Source organism: Grampus griseus (genome assembly GCF_964374135.1).
Source record: "Grampus griseus genome assembly, chromosome: X".
Classification (NCBI taxonomy): Eukaryota; Metazoa; Chordata; class Mammalia; order Artiodactyla; family Delphinidae; genus Grampus; species Grampus griseus.
The window spans coordinates 82,709,734-82,723,275 of NC_138999.1; the positions used below are offsets into that span (position 1 = coordinate 82,709,734).

General features: G+C 36.2%; 1 protein-coding gene across 1 annotated transcript in view; it reads left to right on the forward strand.

The window, feature by feature from the left end:
• DIAPH2 (diaphanous related formin 2) overlaps nucleotides 1–13,542 on the forward strand; it is a 628,603-nt gene that overhangs the window by 21,704 nt on the left and 593,357 nt on the right. The window contains exons 5-7 of the mRNA XM_082646850.1: nucleotides 5,050–5,114; nucleotides 8,379–8,483; nucleotides 12,669–12,980. Coding sequence (XP_082502976.1) covers nucleotides 5,050–5,114; nucleotides 8,379–8,483; nucleotides 12,669–12,980 — 482 coding nt within the window. The remainder of the gene's footprint in view (nucleotides 1–5,049; nucleotides 5,115–8,378; nucleotides 8,484–12,668; nucleotides 12,981–13,542) is intronic.

The window sequence follows — 13,542 nt, forward strand, 5'->3', positions numbered from 1 at the left end:
GGAGGATAAACATTATGTTACTAAATAACGAAGAGTTCACTGAAGAAATTAAATGGGAAATCAAACAATACCTAGAAACAAATGACAACTAAAATACGATGCTCCAAAACCTATGGGATGCAGCAAAATCAGTTATATGAGGGAAGTTTATAGCAATACAAGCCTACCATAAGAAACAAGTAAAATCTCAAGTAAACAATCTAACCTTACACCTAAAGGAACTATCGAAAGAAGAACAAAGAAAACCCAAAGTTAGCAGAAGGAAAGAAATCATAAAGATCAGAGCAGAAATAAATGAAACAGAAACAAAGAAAACAATAGCAAAGATCAATAAAACTAAAAGCTGGTTCTTTGAGAAGATAAACAAAATTCATAAAGCATTAGCCAGACTTATCAAGAAAAAGAGAGAGAGGACTCAAATCAATAAAATTAAAAATGAAAAAGGGGAAGTTACAACAGACACCACAGAAATACAGAGCATCCTAAGAGACTACTACAAGCAACTGTATGCCAATAAAATGGACAATCTGGAAGAAATGGACAAATTCTTAGAAAGGTATAACTTTCCAAGACTGAACCAGGAAGAAATAGAAAATATGAACAGACCAATCACAAGTAATGAAATTGAAACTGTGATTAAAAATCTTCCAACAAACAAAAGTCCAGGACCAGATGGCTTCACAGGTGAATTCTATCAAACATTTAGAGATGAGCTAACACCCATCCTTCTCAAACTCCTCCAAAAATTTGCAGAGGAAGGAACACTCCCAAACTCATTCTACAAGGCCACCATCACCCTGATACCAAAACCAGACAAAAACACTACAAATAAAGAAAATTACAGACCAATATCACTGATGAATATAGATGCTAAAATCCTCAACAAAATGCTAGCAAACAAAATCCAACAAGACTTTAAAAGGATCATACAGCATGATCAAGTGGGATTTATCCCAGGGATGCAAGGATTCTTCAATATATGCAGATCAATCACTGTGATACACCATATTAACAAACTGAAGAAGAAAAACCATATAATCATCTCAGTAGATGCAGAAAATGCTTTTCACAAAATTCAACACCGATTTTTGATAAAAACTCTCCAGAGGGCTTCCCTGGTGGCGCAGTGGTTGCGAGTCTGCCTGCCAATGCAGGGGACACGGGTTCGTGCCCCAGTCCGGGAGGATCCCACATGCCGCGGAGCGGCTGGGCCCGTGAGCTGTGGCCGCTGAGCCTGCACGTCTGGAGCCTGTGCTCTGCAACGGGAGAGGCCACAGCGGTGAGAGGCCCACGTACCGCAAAAAAAAAAAAAAAAAAGAAAAACTCTCCAGAAAGTGGGTGTAGAGGGAACCTACCTCAACATAATAAAGGCCATATATGACAAACCCACAGCTAATATCATTCTCAATGGTGAAAAACTGAAAGCATTTCCTCTAAGATCAGGAACAAGACAAGGATGTCCACTCTTGCCACTATTATGCAACATAGTTTTGGAAGTCCTAGCCATGGTAATCAGAGAAAAAAAGAAATAAAAGGAAGACAAATTGGAAAAGAAGAAGTAAAGCTGTCACTGTTTGCAGATGACCTGATACTGTACATAGAGAATCCTAAAGATGCCGCCAGAAAACTACTAGAGCTAATCAATGAATTTGGTAAAGTTGCAGGATACAAAATTAATGCACAGAGATGTCTTGCATTCCTATACACTAATGATGAAAAATCTGAAAGAGAATTTAAGGATACACTCCCATTTCCCATTGCAACAAAAAGAATAAAATACCTAGGAATAAACCTACTTAGGGAGACAAAAGACCTGTATGCAGAAAACTATAAGGCACTGATGAAGGATATTAAAATGATATCAACAGATGGAGAGATATACCATGTTCTTGGATTAGAAGAATCAATATTGTGAAAATGACTGTACTACGCAAAGCAATGTACAGAGTCAGTGCAATCCCTATCAAATTACCAATGGCATTTTTTACAGAACTAGAAGAAAAAATCTTAAAATTTGTATGGAGACACAAAGGACCCCGAATAGCCAAAGCAGTGTTGAGGGAAAATAACGGAGCTGGAGGAATCAGACTCCCTGACTTCAGACTGACTATACTACAAAGCTACAGTAATCAAGAGATTATGGTACTGGCACAAAAACACTAATGTAGATCAATGGAACAGGATATAAAGCCCAGAGAAAAACCCACGCACCTATGGTCTACTGATCTATGACAAAGGAGGCAAGGATATACAATGGAGAAAACACAGTCTCTTCAGTAAGTGGTGCTGGGAAAACTGGACAGCTACATGTAAAACAATGAAATTAGAACACTCCATAACACCATACACAAAAATACACTTAAAATGGATTAAATACCTAAATGTAAAGCCAGACACTATCAAACTCTTAGAGGAAAACATAGGCAGAACACTCTTTGAGATAAATCACAGCAAGATCTTTTTTGATCCACCTCCTAGAGTAATGGAAATAAAAACAAAAATAAACAAATGGGACCTAATGAAACTTAAAATCTTTTGCAAAGCAATAGAAACTACAGACAAGATGAAAAGTCAACCCTCAGAATGCGAGAAAATATTTGCAAACAAATCAGTGGACATCGGAGTAATCTCCAAGATATATATACAGTTCATGCAGCTCAATATTAAAAAAACAAACAGGCAATCAAAAAATGGGCAGAAGACTTAAATACTCATTTCTCCAAAGGAGGCGTACAGATGGCCAAGAACCACATGAAAAGCTGCTCAACATCACTAACTATTAGAGAAATGCAAATCAAAACTACAATGAGGTGTCACCTCACACTAGTTAGAATGGGCATCATCAGAAAATGTACAAACAACAAATGCTGGAGAGGGTGTGGAGAAAAGAGAACCCTCTTGCAGTGTTGGTGGGAATGTAAATTGATACAGCCACTATGGAGAACAGTATGGAGGTTCCTTAAAAAACTACAAATAGAATTACCATATGACCCGGCGATGCCACTACTGGGCATATACCCAGAGAAAACCATTATTCAAAAATACACATGCACTGCAATGTTCGCTGAAGCCCTATTTACAATAACCAGGTCATGGAAGCAACCTAAATGCCCATTGACAGACGAAAGGTTAAAGAAATGTGGTATATGTATATATACAATGAAATATTACTTGGCCATAAAAAGGAATGAAATTGGCTCATTTGTAGAGACGTGGATGGATCTAGAGACTGTCATACAGAGTGAAGTAAGTCAGAAAGAGAAAAACAAATATCGTATATTAACGCATATATGTGGAACCTAGAAAAATGGTACAGACAAACTGGTTTGCAGGGCAGAAATTGAGACACAGATGTAGAGGACAAATGTATGGACACCAGCTGGGGAAAGTTTGCGGGGGGAGGTGTTGGTGTTCTGAATTGGGAGATTGGGATTGACATGTATACACTAATATGTATAAAATGGATAACTGATAAGCACCTGCTGTATAAGAAAATAAATAAAATCAAAATAAAAGATAATAAGCATCTCTGTCACCCCCTAAAATTTCTGCATTTGTAGTCTTCTTCCCATGCTTCCCCCTTCTCCCCATCGTGAGACAATCACTGATCTTCTCTTGGTATAGACTAGTTTTATTTTCTAAAATTTTATGTAGATGGAAACATACAGCATGTCCTTTCTTTGCTGGCTTTTTTCATTCAGCATAATTATTTTGAGGTTCATTTGTGTTGTGGTAGTGGCATGTATCATTTGTTTTCATAACTGAGTACTTTTACGGTATATCGATGTAGCACAACCTGTTTATACATTTACTTGTTGATGGACATTTGGATTATTTCTTGGTTTTAGCTATTATAAATAAAGCTGCTATGAGCATTCACATACAATTCTGGTTATAAACATATGCTTTCATTTCTTTTAGGTAAATAAATAGGTATAGGATGGCTAGGTATAGGTATACAGAATAAACTGTGTATACAGTATTGAGAATATTTCCCCAAAGAGGTTCTTCACTTATTTATATTTTGGAGTGTTTGATTAGACCTGAGAAGTTTGATGTTTGTTTTCTTATTTACATAATACTATATTCTGCCCCTGTTCAGAAGTTGTTCAAGTGAAATCTTTCTTTAGGAAGCCTGAATTATTGAATGTTATTGTATCTTCCCCTGTAGCCTTATTTTAAGGGCCATTTTGACCCTTAACAATCTTTTTTTTAATATGATATTTTAGGATGAGCTTGTTGATTTTTTTTTAAAAATTATTTTATTTTTAAAAATTTTTGGCTGCATCGGGTCTTTGTTGTGGCATGCGGGATCTTCGTTGAGGCATGTGGGATCTTTTGTTGTGGCACAAGCTCTTCGTTGTGGCGCGGGCTCTTCGCTGCATCACGTGGGCTTCTCTCGAGTTGTGGCGTGCAGGTTTTCTTTTCTCTCGTTGTGGTGTGCAGACTCCAAGGTGCGTTGGCTCTTTAGTTGTGGCGCACGGGTTCTAGAGCACGTAGGCTCTGTCGTTTGCAGCACGCGGGCTCTAGCTGAGGCACAGGAGCTCAGTAGTTGTGGTGCGCGGGCTTAGTTGCCCTGCAGCATGTGGGATCTTAGTTCCCTGACGAGGGATTGGACCCGAGTCCCCTGCTTTGTAAGGCGGATTCTTTACCACTGGACCACCAGGGAAGTCCCAGATCTTTAATAATCTTAAGCATAGCATAGATTCTTTGGCAGTTCTTCTCCCATAATAAACTACAAAAACATTTTAAAGAGTTTTATAATTGTTAAAGTTGGTAAATAATGGAATACCTTTAAAATGATGATGATTGAGTCAAATATATTCTTGGATGCTTGGTTTTGTGCCTCAACGATACCATCGTTGAATTCAGTTAGTATACAAAAGAAACCTGGTAGTTTATGTTTTACATGCAGTATAGGTCAATTTCCCTCTAACAGCAATTGACATAAAAATGATAGTTTACATAGTAGAATTATAGGCTGGTAGCCGTCATTTGCCTAGTGATCCAATGCAATAATTTCTAATCATTTTTCATCAATCTTAATAGATTCTTGTGTGAACAAGGCAAAAGTTGAAGAAAGTGAACAAAAAGCAGCAGAATTTTCAAAGAAGGTAAGACTTATCAAATATTAGCCGTAATTATGAAATGTAAAATGTAATCACAATACATATTCTACCTTGTTTCCTTGTGCGAGGTCTTATAAATGTTGTTTTAGTTATATAGTTCTTTATGTTTCTGGATTCAGACACCACCACAGAATATTGATTTCTTTCCCAATAAGATAAGGTTGCTACTGTTCCCTGCTCATCACCTTTAATCCATTATGGAAGAAAAACACTAACCATATTCTACTAAAGTGATAAATGAAATAAAATTAGTTTGCTGGAAGCATATAGTTTGAAATGGTCAACCAAAACACATTCCCCCATTGCTCTCCTGCAGCTGTCACTTAATAGTAGTTAGCTCCTTGGAGAACTGTGGAGATGTTTAGCTAGTCTTATCTGTTATGTTCTTTAAATCAGTGCTATTGATAGAAACAGAATGATACAATATTTTCTTTCTCTTTGTCTCTCTCTGCTTAGACTTATCTTCTTTGAATTTTGTAATTACCATTTTTAAAGTGATGCTGCTACTCCATGTATGTAGTCTTGGTGGAATTTGAGGTTCCCCTTTCTTTGTGTAATGCTTTATGTAAATGCCACCTTTATGAATATCTGAATTTTGTTTAGATCTCAGATGGTCTTTTCCTTATTTCATGAAAGCATAGCTACAATTTTATGAGCTTCTACCGGAAGTTGCATTGTTTGGTTTTAGACCCTATAAAGCATTAGTATAGTATTTCTCTCCTCTTGGTGGAAGGAGAAGGATTGAAGCCCCAGTCTAAAAGCTCTACAGTTTTGAGTCTTTTGGCAGCAAGGTAAAGTGCTTACATATTGCTGTCTCTTCAAAGTTATGACTTACCTTGGAGATTAGATAATCACTTTTGCTATCACTCTAGAAATTGTAGAGTATTACTGAAGTTACTTCAGGGCATCTGAAGAAATGTTTTTGCTCTTTCAGTTACTAGAATAGATTTTAAGAGCTTGAGCACAAAATGTTTGTGTGAAGCCGTCATTTTTATTGGTGAAAGAAACTGTACACTTCAATTAGTAGACCTTTATATTTCTAATGTTCTTGTTTTAAATAGCACATTTAAAATTCCCTTTGAAAATCTTAGGATCTCTTTTTCTCTGGCACTATGATTAGATACCACAAGACTGGAGCAAATTGTGATGATCTATCTGGTAAAAATTTCTGTAAGCATCTATTATTGGAAAAGGAGTCCTGAAATAATAAAAAAGAAGTTTCAGTGTTTGATGCTTTATTCTCCTCACCAACATTTAGAATGAAAACATGTATGGTCTCCTAGTGGGTATCTGCGTACCTTCTCTTATTCTGGGTGATTCTAAGAGGCAGTATTAAGTAGTAAAAAAAAAAAATGAAAAAAAAGAAAAATGAAGGGAGACAGCTAGAATGAGAAGCGGTAGTTGTAAGATCTGATCTCAGTGTTTCTGCTAATTAGCTGTGATTTTAGCCACTTACTCTCCTTGGATCTTAATTTTTTCATCCTTAAAAGGAGAGAATAAGGTTAGTGGACTTGTAAGAAGTCTTCCAGCTCACATATCTCAGGCTTCTCTGATTCCTACTCTATGGGTTTACAGATTAAGATCATTTTAAATTACAAGCAGAAGCCTTGTGTGCCTCTCCGCAAGTGTACTAATAAACCATTTGTAGAGCAAAATTGTAGTGTACTTGTGTGGACAGCATGCTTGAGAAGCACACAGGAGAAGATAACACTGGCAAGGAGGCTGGGAGTATAGAATCAGATCAATTTTTAAAAAATATTTATTTATTTATTTGGTTGCTCTGGGTCTTAGTTGTGGTAGGTGGGCTCCTTAGTTGTGGCAGTTACTAGAATAGATTTTTGTTGCGGCAGGCAGGCTCCTTAATTGCGGCTCATGGGCTCCTTGGTTGTGGCATGTGACTCTTAGTTGCGACATGCATGTGGAATCTAGTTACCTGACCAGGGATCGAATCCAGGCCCCCTGCATTGGGAGCACAGGATCTTAACCACTGCGCCACCAGGGAAGTCGCAGAATCAAATCAATCTTAACATGGATACTAGTGAAGTCAAAAAAGCTCCATCTTCTCAGTGACCTAGGAAACAAGGTCATTTGCTGATACTGAAGGATTAGGGTAAGTTTGAAATGTAAATATTAGAAACGATTTGGACCATCCTCTGTGGGACATTTTCCCAGGACTCAAGTAGAGATGAATAAAAGAATTAATTCAGTAGTATTGCAGGTTTGACTCAAACACTGTTATCCACTTTGCTTACCCACTCTTTCTTCAGACTGGATCTGAATGGCATTTTATAATTTCCAAAGGTCAAGTCTACTATGAGGAGGAATATTTATTAACAGTAAACACACTTTTTCCTTGTTCCACAAACTCTAAAGGTAGTTTTTGGCAGTAAGATATATCACTTTTAAAAACATAAATAACATTGTTGGAATAATGTATAGACTTCTAAAGTAACTTGAAGTGACAGTGACAATAAAGGGCAAATGTTCTATAGCTGGACATGAGCGGTATTCACCTGACTGAGGTAAGTGCCGGGCAGGATGCAGTAAATGGATAGTCACCATTCTGATGGTCTCTTTGGCTTAGCACACTGTAATTTAACCTCTCATTTTCCCTCTTATGACATTTTATACAAGTGTTTTGGTTAACCAGCTGAATGAGAATGCCATTAGAGCATATATCATTCTACTGTCAGATTTTGTGGAGCATCACTTTTTGAATGCTAGACAATTAAGATTATAATAAAAATAGTCTGATTTGTATTAATGTATGTCCGTTTGAGCGTTCTAAAAGTACAGTCTCTTTTCAAGATTAAATATAATTTTAAAGAGTTGAACTGCTTGATTCCTAATTTTTAGGTTTCATTTTCTAATTAAACTTAAAAGTATGGGATGAAACATTAAAAAAAAACATGATTAATTCTAAAACCTAACTTTCAATAACAAAACACAAAAATGTCCATTATATATGAAGAGAGCCTTAGTCCACCCTTTTAAAATTTTGTTTAGTATGTTTTTTTAGAAGTGAAAATGGTGTTTTTACCTTGGGCTGGGGACATAGTTCTTCTTTACTACCACCCCATCCCCACGGAGGTGCTCAATTGCCATAAAATAATCAAGAGCTCTGATTTTCTGAGTGGCCTGGGAAATTTAAGGAGCAAAATACACTCCACTTATTTAATGCATATTGTTGTTTAAAGCTTTCTCAAAACTGTATTATTAAGTGTACATTTATGGTGGTGATCATTGCAGTTCGATGAAGAATTCACAGCTCGACAGGAAGCTCAAGCTGAGCTTCAAAAAAGAGAAGAAAAAATCAAAGAGCTTGAAACAGAAATCCAGCAACTTCGAACCCAGGTAATAAAACAAGATACAGACTTTGTGTCATGTCACATTGAGTTCGAAGGTAGAAAACTATCTTGTTAGGTGAAGGAAAAAATGTGACCAGAAGCAGACTTTCTGGTAGTTTCCCATTTTACTTGAAATAACTACAGATTTGATTTTCCAGGACAATAAATCATTTTAATGTTTGGATAAAAATATGGCATTCATTGCATAAAGTGCCCTGAATATTTTTAATGGAATGTATTACACAAGCAAAACTCTTTCTTGAGATGAAATTTTCATAATGATTTGAAAAATTAGATGCATAGTATTTTCTTTCAAAAGAAATGTGGAAATGTTCATTAAAGCTTTTTGAGATCTCTTTATATCTCGACTACCATAATTTCAAAATCTGTAAACTTTATATTTCCACCTACATTCCCTATGATGAAAACCCCCCATATACACTTAAAATCTTAATTATGGTGTCTGAATTTTAGAGCTGATTACATACTCTCAACACAACACATTTTTTAAATGAATATAAAGAAACATAAGATTAGTTCTTAGCCTCATAGATGCCCAGTAGGGTGTTTGTTGATTGACTAGGTCTGTTTCTGTCAATCTACTGAAAAGTGACTTCAGAAGTCAACAGTGAACTCCACATTACCCAATGCAGTGGCCTTTTCCTACCCTTAGCCTCTTTCACTTATCTGTAATATCTGATAATTTCTTTTCACTCAATCTCTCTTTTTTGTGTCATCTGACTTCGTTTTCTACATATCTCAGAACTCAGTTTCTCTTTGTTTTCATCCTCCAAATGATGACATTCCCCAGTGTTCTGTCCTCTGCTCTTTTTTCTCTGTACGTCCTTGCACTAATATCCCATCCAATATCATAAATTCAAATATCACCTTTTAGTAGGTGTCAAGTCCCCTGGGTTTGTCGTCTATTTCCAGCTCTTGATTAGATCTCCGCATGGGCAAGTCCTGCTGCATGTTGAAATCAAACCTATTATTTGTGGTCACTTCTCTGTCCTCAAACCAGCTTGGTCTCCATTCTTATTTGTTTAAATTTTACCACCAATTTTTTTTTTTTATTGTGAAGCTGGAGTTGTCCTGGCCTTTTCCCCGCCCTGCCTCATGACAGATTATTAAGTTGGTCACTGTATTATGTCAGTTCTTTCTCTTTTTCTCACTTTGCATCAAAACCCTGAACCCCCCAGGGCCACTCTCTCATTCCATCCTGCCTGGAATATTACAATAGTTTCCGAACTTTCTGCCATGCCTATAGTCTCTTCCTCTTCAGATTCATGCTTTATGTCAGTTGCAAATTAATCTTCTTAAAACACTGCCCTGATTATTGTCACTCCAGGCTTTAATATGTTCAATGGTTGCCTGTTGCATTCAGGATTGAAGAAAAAATCTCCTTACTGGGAATTTGAAGGCCTTCTATCTGGGGCTCCCTTATCTCCCCTTTGCAGCCTCGTCTCTGCTCCCCTAACTCCAGCCTCTGTTGCAGCTAAGTCACCTTTCCTCCTCCCTTCACATGTAGAATTTACTGTCTCCACACTTTTCCTTCGGTCAGCATTTCCCAGACATTAGTTACAGAGGTGCTAATAGGTTTTTCATGAGGAAAGCATTCCATAGTCCAATAAATTTGGTATGCTTGAAATTCTCCTCTTGGAGATTCATCATTTTCATTAGCATACTAAAGGGTCTGAGATGGCCTACATTAAAGAAACCTGTCGAACTCTTTTTCCTATAGCTTTCTCAAACTCATTTAGCCACAGAACCCTTTATTTCAGACCACCTATTAACATCTCCTGCAGAAGAGTTTGTTCATGGAACTTAGTTGAGAAATGCTGACTTAGGTTATTCTCTCTCAGAAACGCCCTCCCTTGCTCCTCTGTGCCAATGAAACATCTCCTTTAAGGATCAGCTCAGTATAACATCCTTTGGAAAGCGTCACCCAAAACTCTGGGAATTTCTTTGAACTTTTATATCACTTTTGTAGACCACTCCTATCATATTTGGTTGTGTGCCTGCTTTATCCCTTCCCCTGCAGCATAAACACTTTGAGGACAATGTCTTTACTTCCTGTGCTTACTCTTATTAAAGTTCCTACTGCACCTAGCACAGGGCCTTACCATTTAATTGTGTAGTTGCTTATTTATTATCAATGGATCTGGAAAAGTGCAGAGTCACACAGTACTTTCTAGTGCACCCCAAATTGTGTCAAATAGTAAATGGTCCATTTGCTGTATTCAATTCTCAATACTCTATTGTGGTCTCATTTAATTGTTCCATTCCTAATTGTTCATAGAAGGGAAGAAAAGGGCTGATATGATTTGATTTTAAGGCTGGTGGCATTTGAGACTTTTATTCAATTTGTAAAATATCTATTTAACTTGAGTAAAAAGTCCTATTTTAAAGTAATAGCATTTTTGTGGTTACACAAGTTTTATATCATAAACATGATCTCATAGTGGCAAAATTTTATGTTTACAAACAAGTATTACTTTCATTTTGCTGTCAATTAATACAAAATATGGGATACACATTTTACCTTTCAAATTATTAAACAAATCCATTTATATACAAAATTTATAGGGTAAATTACTAATTGACTGAACTTTTCAGAAAAATTATTTTAATTTTCCTCAGAATTTCTTTGCTATCTCCATCAAGATTGGAAAAATCAGACTGTTTTCTATAGTTTTGCTGCATTAAAAATAAAATAGAAAGAATTTGCATATTTTAATTCTATCCTTCTTCCTAATCTCAGGAGGGGATTGCATTCCAGGAGAGGATTGCCATTTAAGTGTATAAACACTTTAGTTGTATATATGTATATACACACATAAACATTCATATGTGTGAATAAAATATTTGTGGACAGTGTGCACTGAATATTAGGAGAAACATTTCTGTGATGCTGTTTACCTGTGATTGTTAATCTTTAACATTCTTATAAATGGGTCAGTCCTTTAAGTTGATTGTTTCAAAAATAAGCTTCCACTTATTTATTATGTAACGATAATTCTAAGTTTGTTTAGTTCAATTAAGTAGTCTGTGGAGGAAATTCTTATTAGTAAAGATTAGAAGAGTTTCTCCCCAAATAAAAATAACACTATACCAAGACATGTTAATAGTTTTAAACTTTTCATTCAGTTAGTCTAATGTTGTATCTCAATTACAGAAGATGCATGTTCATTTGTAGGACATTCCTTAGGAGTGTTTATAATTAACAAACTCACTTTTATATTCATTTTCATTTTGGAAAGTAAACCGTTGTCATCAGTAATGGTTTAAAGTAACAGGTCCAGATTAATAATCAAAAAGTGGACAATATGGAATGTAGTGATCTCCGTCAGCTGTCATCCATCATTATTAGAGAATGAGCTTGAAGTTCTTTTCTGATGGGAGAAATAAGTTATAATCTGCTCATACTGCAAGCTGTAATTAATTCCACTCAAGGCAACTGACACCCATTCGTTAGGAGCTAGTCTGTTGTAGTGGAAAGAGGACTGCCTTAGATATGAGAAGAACCACATGTAAATCTTAATCATATTTCAGACTGTGCGACCTTTGGTTAGTCATTGAACCTCTTTGCAGTTACAGCTTCCTCATCTATAAGTGGTGAGATAAAAATACCCAACCTACATTATAGGGTTATAATAAGGATGAAAAGAAATAATAGATGTAAAAACATTGATAAACCTGTATTATTATGCAATGGATGTTACTTAGCATTAATTCTTGGTATTAGAAGATAGCTAAGTTACTGGTGCTATGAGACAGCCTCTTTGTGTAAAGCTAATCGGCCCCAAGGAAGTTAAATCAGTTATTTTGTATTAATCATCCCGTATTCATACCAACTAGTCTTAACAGGCCCAAGCCATATACAGTACTTCTTCTTTGCATATACTTATAATGAAAGGTAAGTTTTCATTATTTTGGAGGAGTGTTTCACAAAATCTTTGAGCATGCCAACTTTCCTAGCCTTAGTATATGAGCAGAGTTACTCCTTATCCAGGGTTTAGAATGCTTATCAAAAATCTATGCAAGTCTTTTTCATGTATTCTTAAGCCCTTAGATGTTGCTAAATTAAATAAATCTTAAACAACCCAACCACAAATGTCTACTGATAAGTTTTCTTTGCTACTATACTTTACTGTAAGCATTTAAATAAGCATTGGGTTATTTTATATTTCAGGGACATGGACTCTCAGGTTCATCAGGAATTCCAGGCCCTCCTCTACCTCCTCCATTGCCAGGTGCTGGGCCACCCCCGCCCCCACCTCCACCAGCGCCACCTCTACCCAGAGGAGGTCCCCCTCCTCCTCCACCTCCTTTACCTGGGGTACATGGAATAGCATCACCACTGCCTTTGTTTGGGGGACCTCCTCCACCACCTCCCCTTGGAGGAGTTCCTCCTCCTCCGGGAGCACTTGATCTGCCATATGGAATGAAGCACAAAAAAATATATAAACCTGAGGTGTCCATGAAGAGGATCAATTGGTCAAAGGTAATACTATGACTATAGCTTTATGGCTTTGTCTAGTCATAGTTGCTCATTAATGTGTGAATGACAGTATTGCTACTTATAAGGATGATATAATAATTGAGAACATGACCACTGATTCTTTTGCTTTTGCTTGTGAGTTCACCATCTTATGTTCATCTTTCATAGCTGGAGAATTGGAAACTCCACAGACAACTTGAAATTAACATAGAAGACAAAAGGAAAATCAAAGTGAAAGTGGTTTTAGAGAATAGTATATGAAAAATAATTTTGATTCTTTTACCAATGTTAACTTTAATTGCTATAACATTCTTAAATATAATCTTTGTATTAATGGGCCTTTTTATCTTAGTTATTTTTTTCTTAGAAAATTATTAGTTTTTTTTTTAGTTTTAAACTTTCAGATAGTGTGGAATCGCTGACAGTATTCAGTAGAGACATAAACTTTTTTTATATGATGTGTGAAAGATTTTTCTTTGAATGTTATTTTGCTTTATTGTTATCAAATAACATGTCTTATAAAAAGCTTATTATCAAGATTGACACAGTCCGCATTCACTGGGAA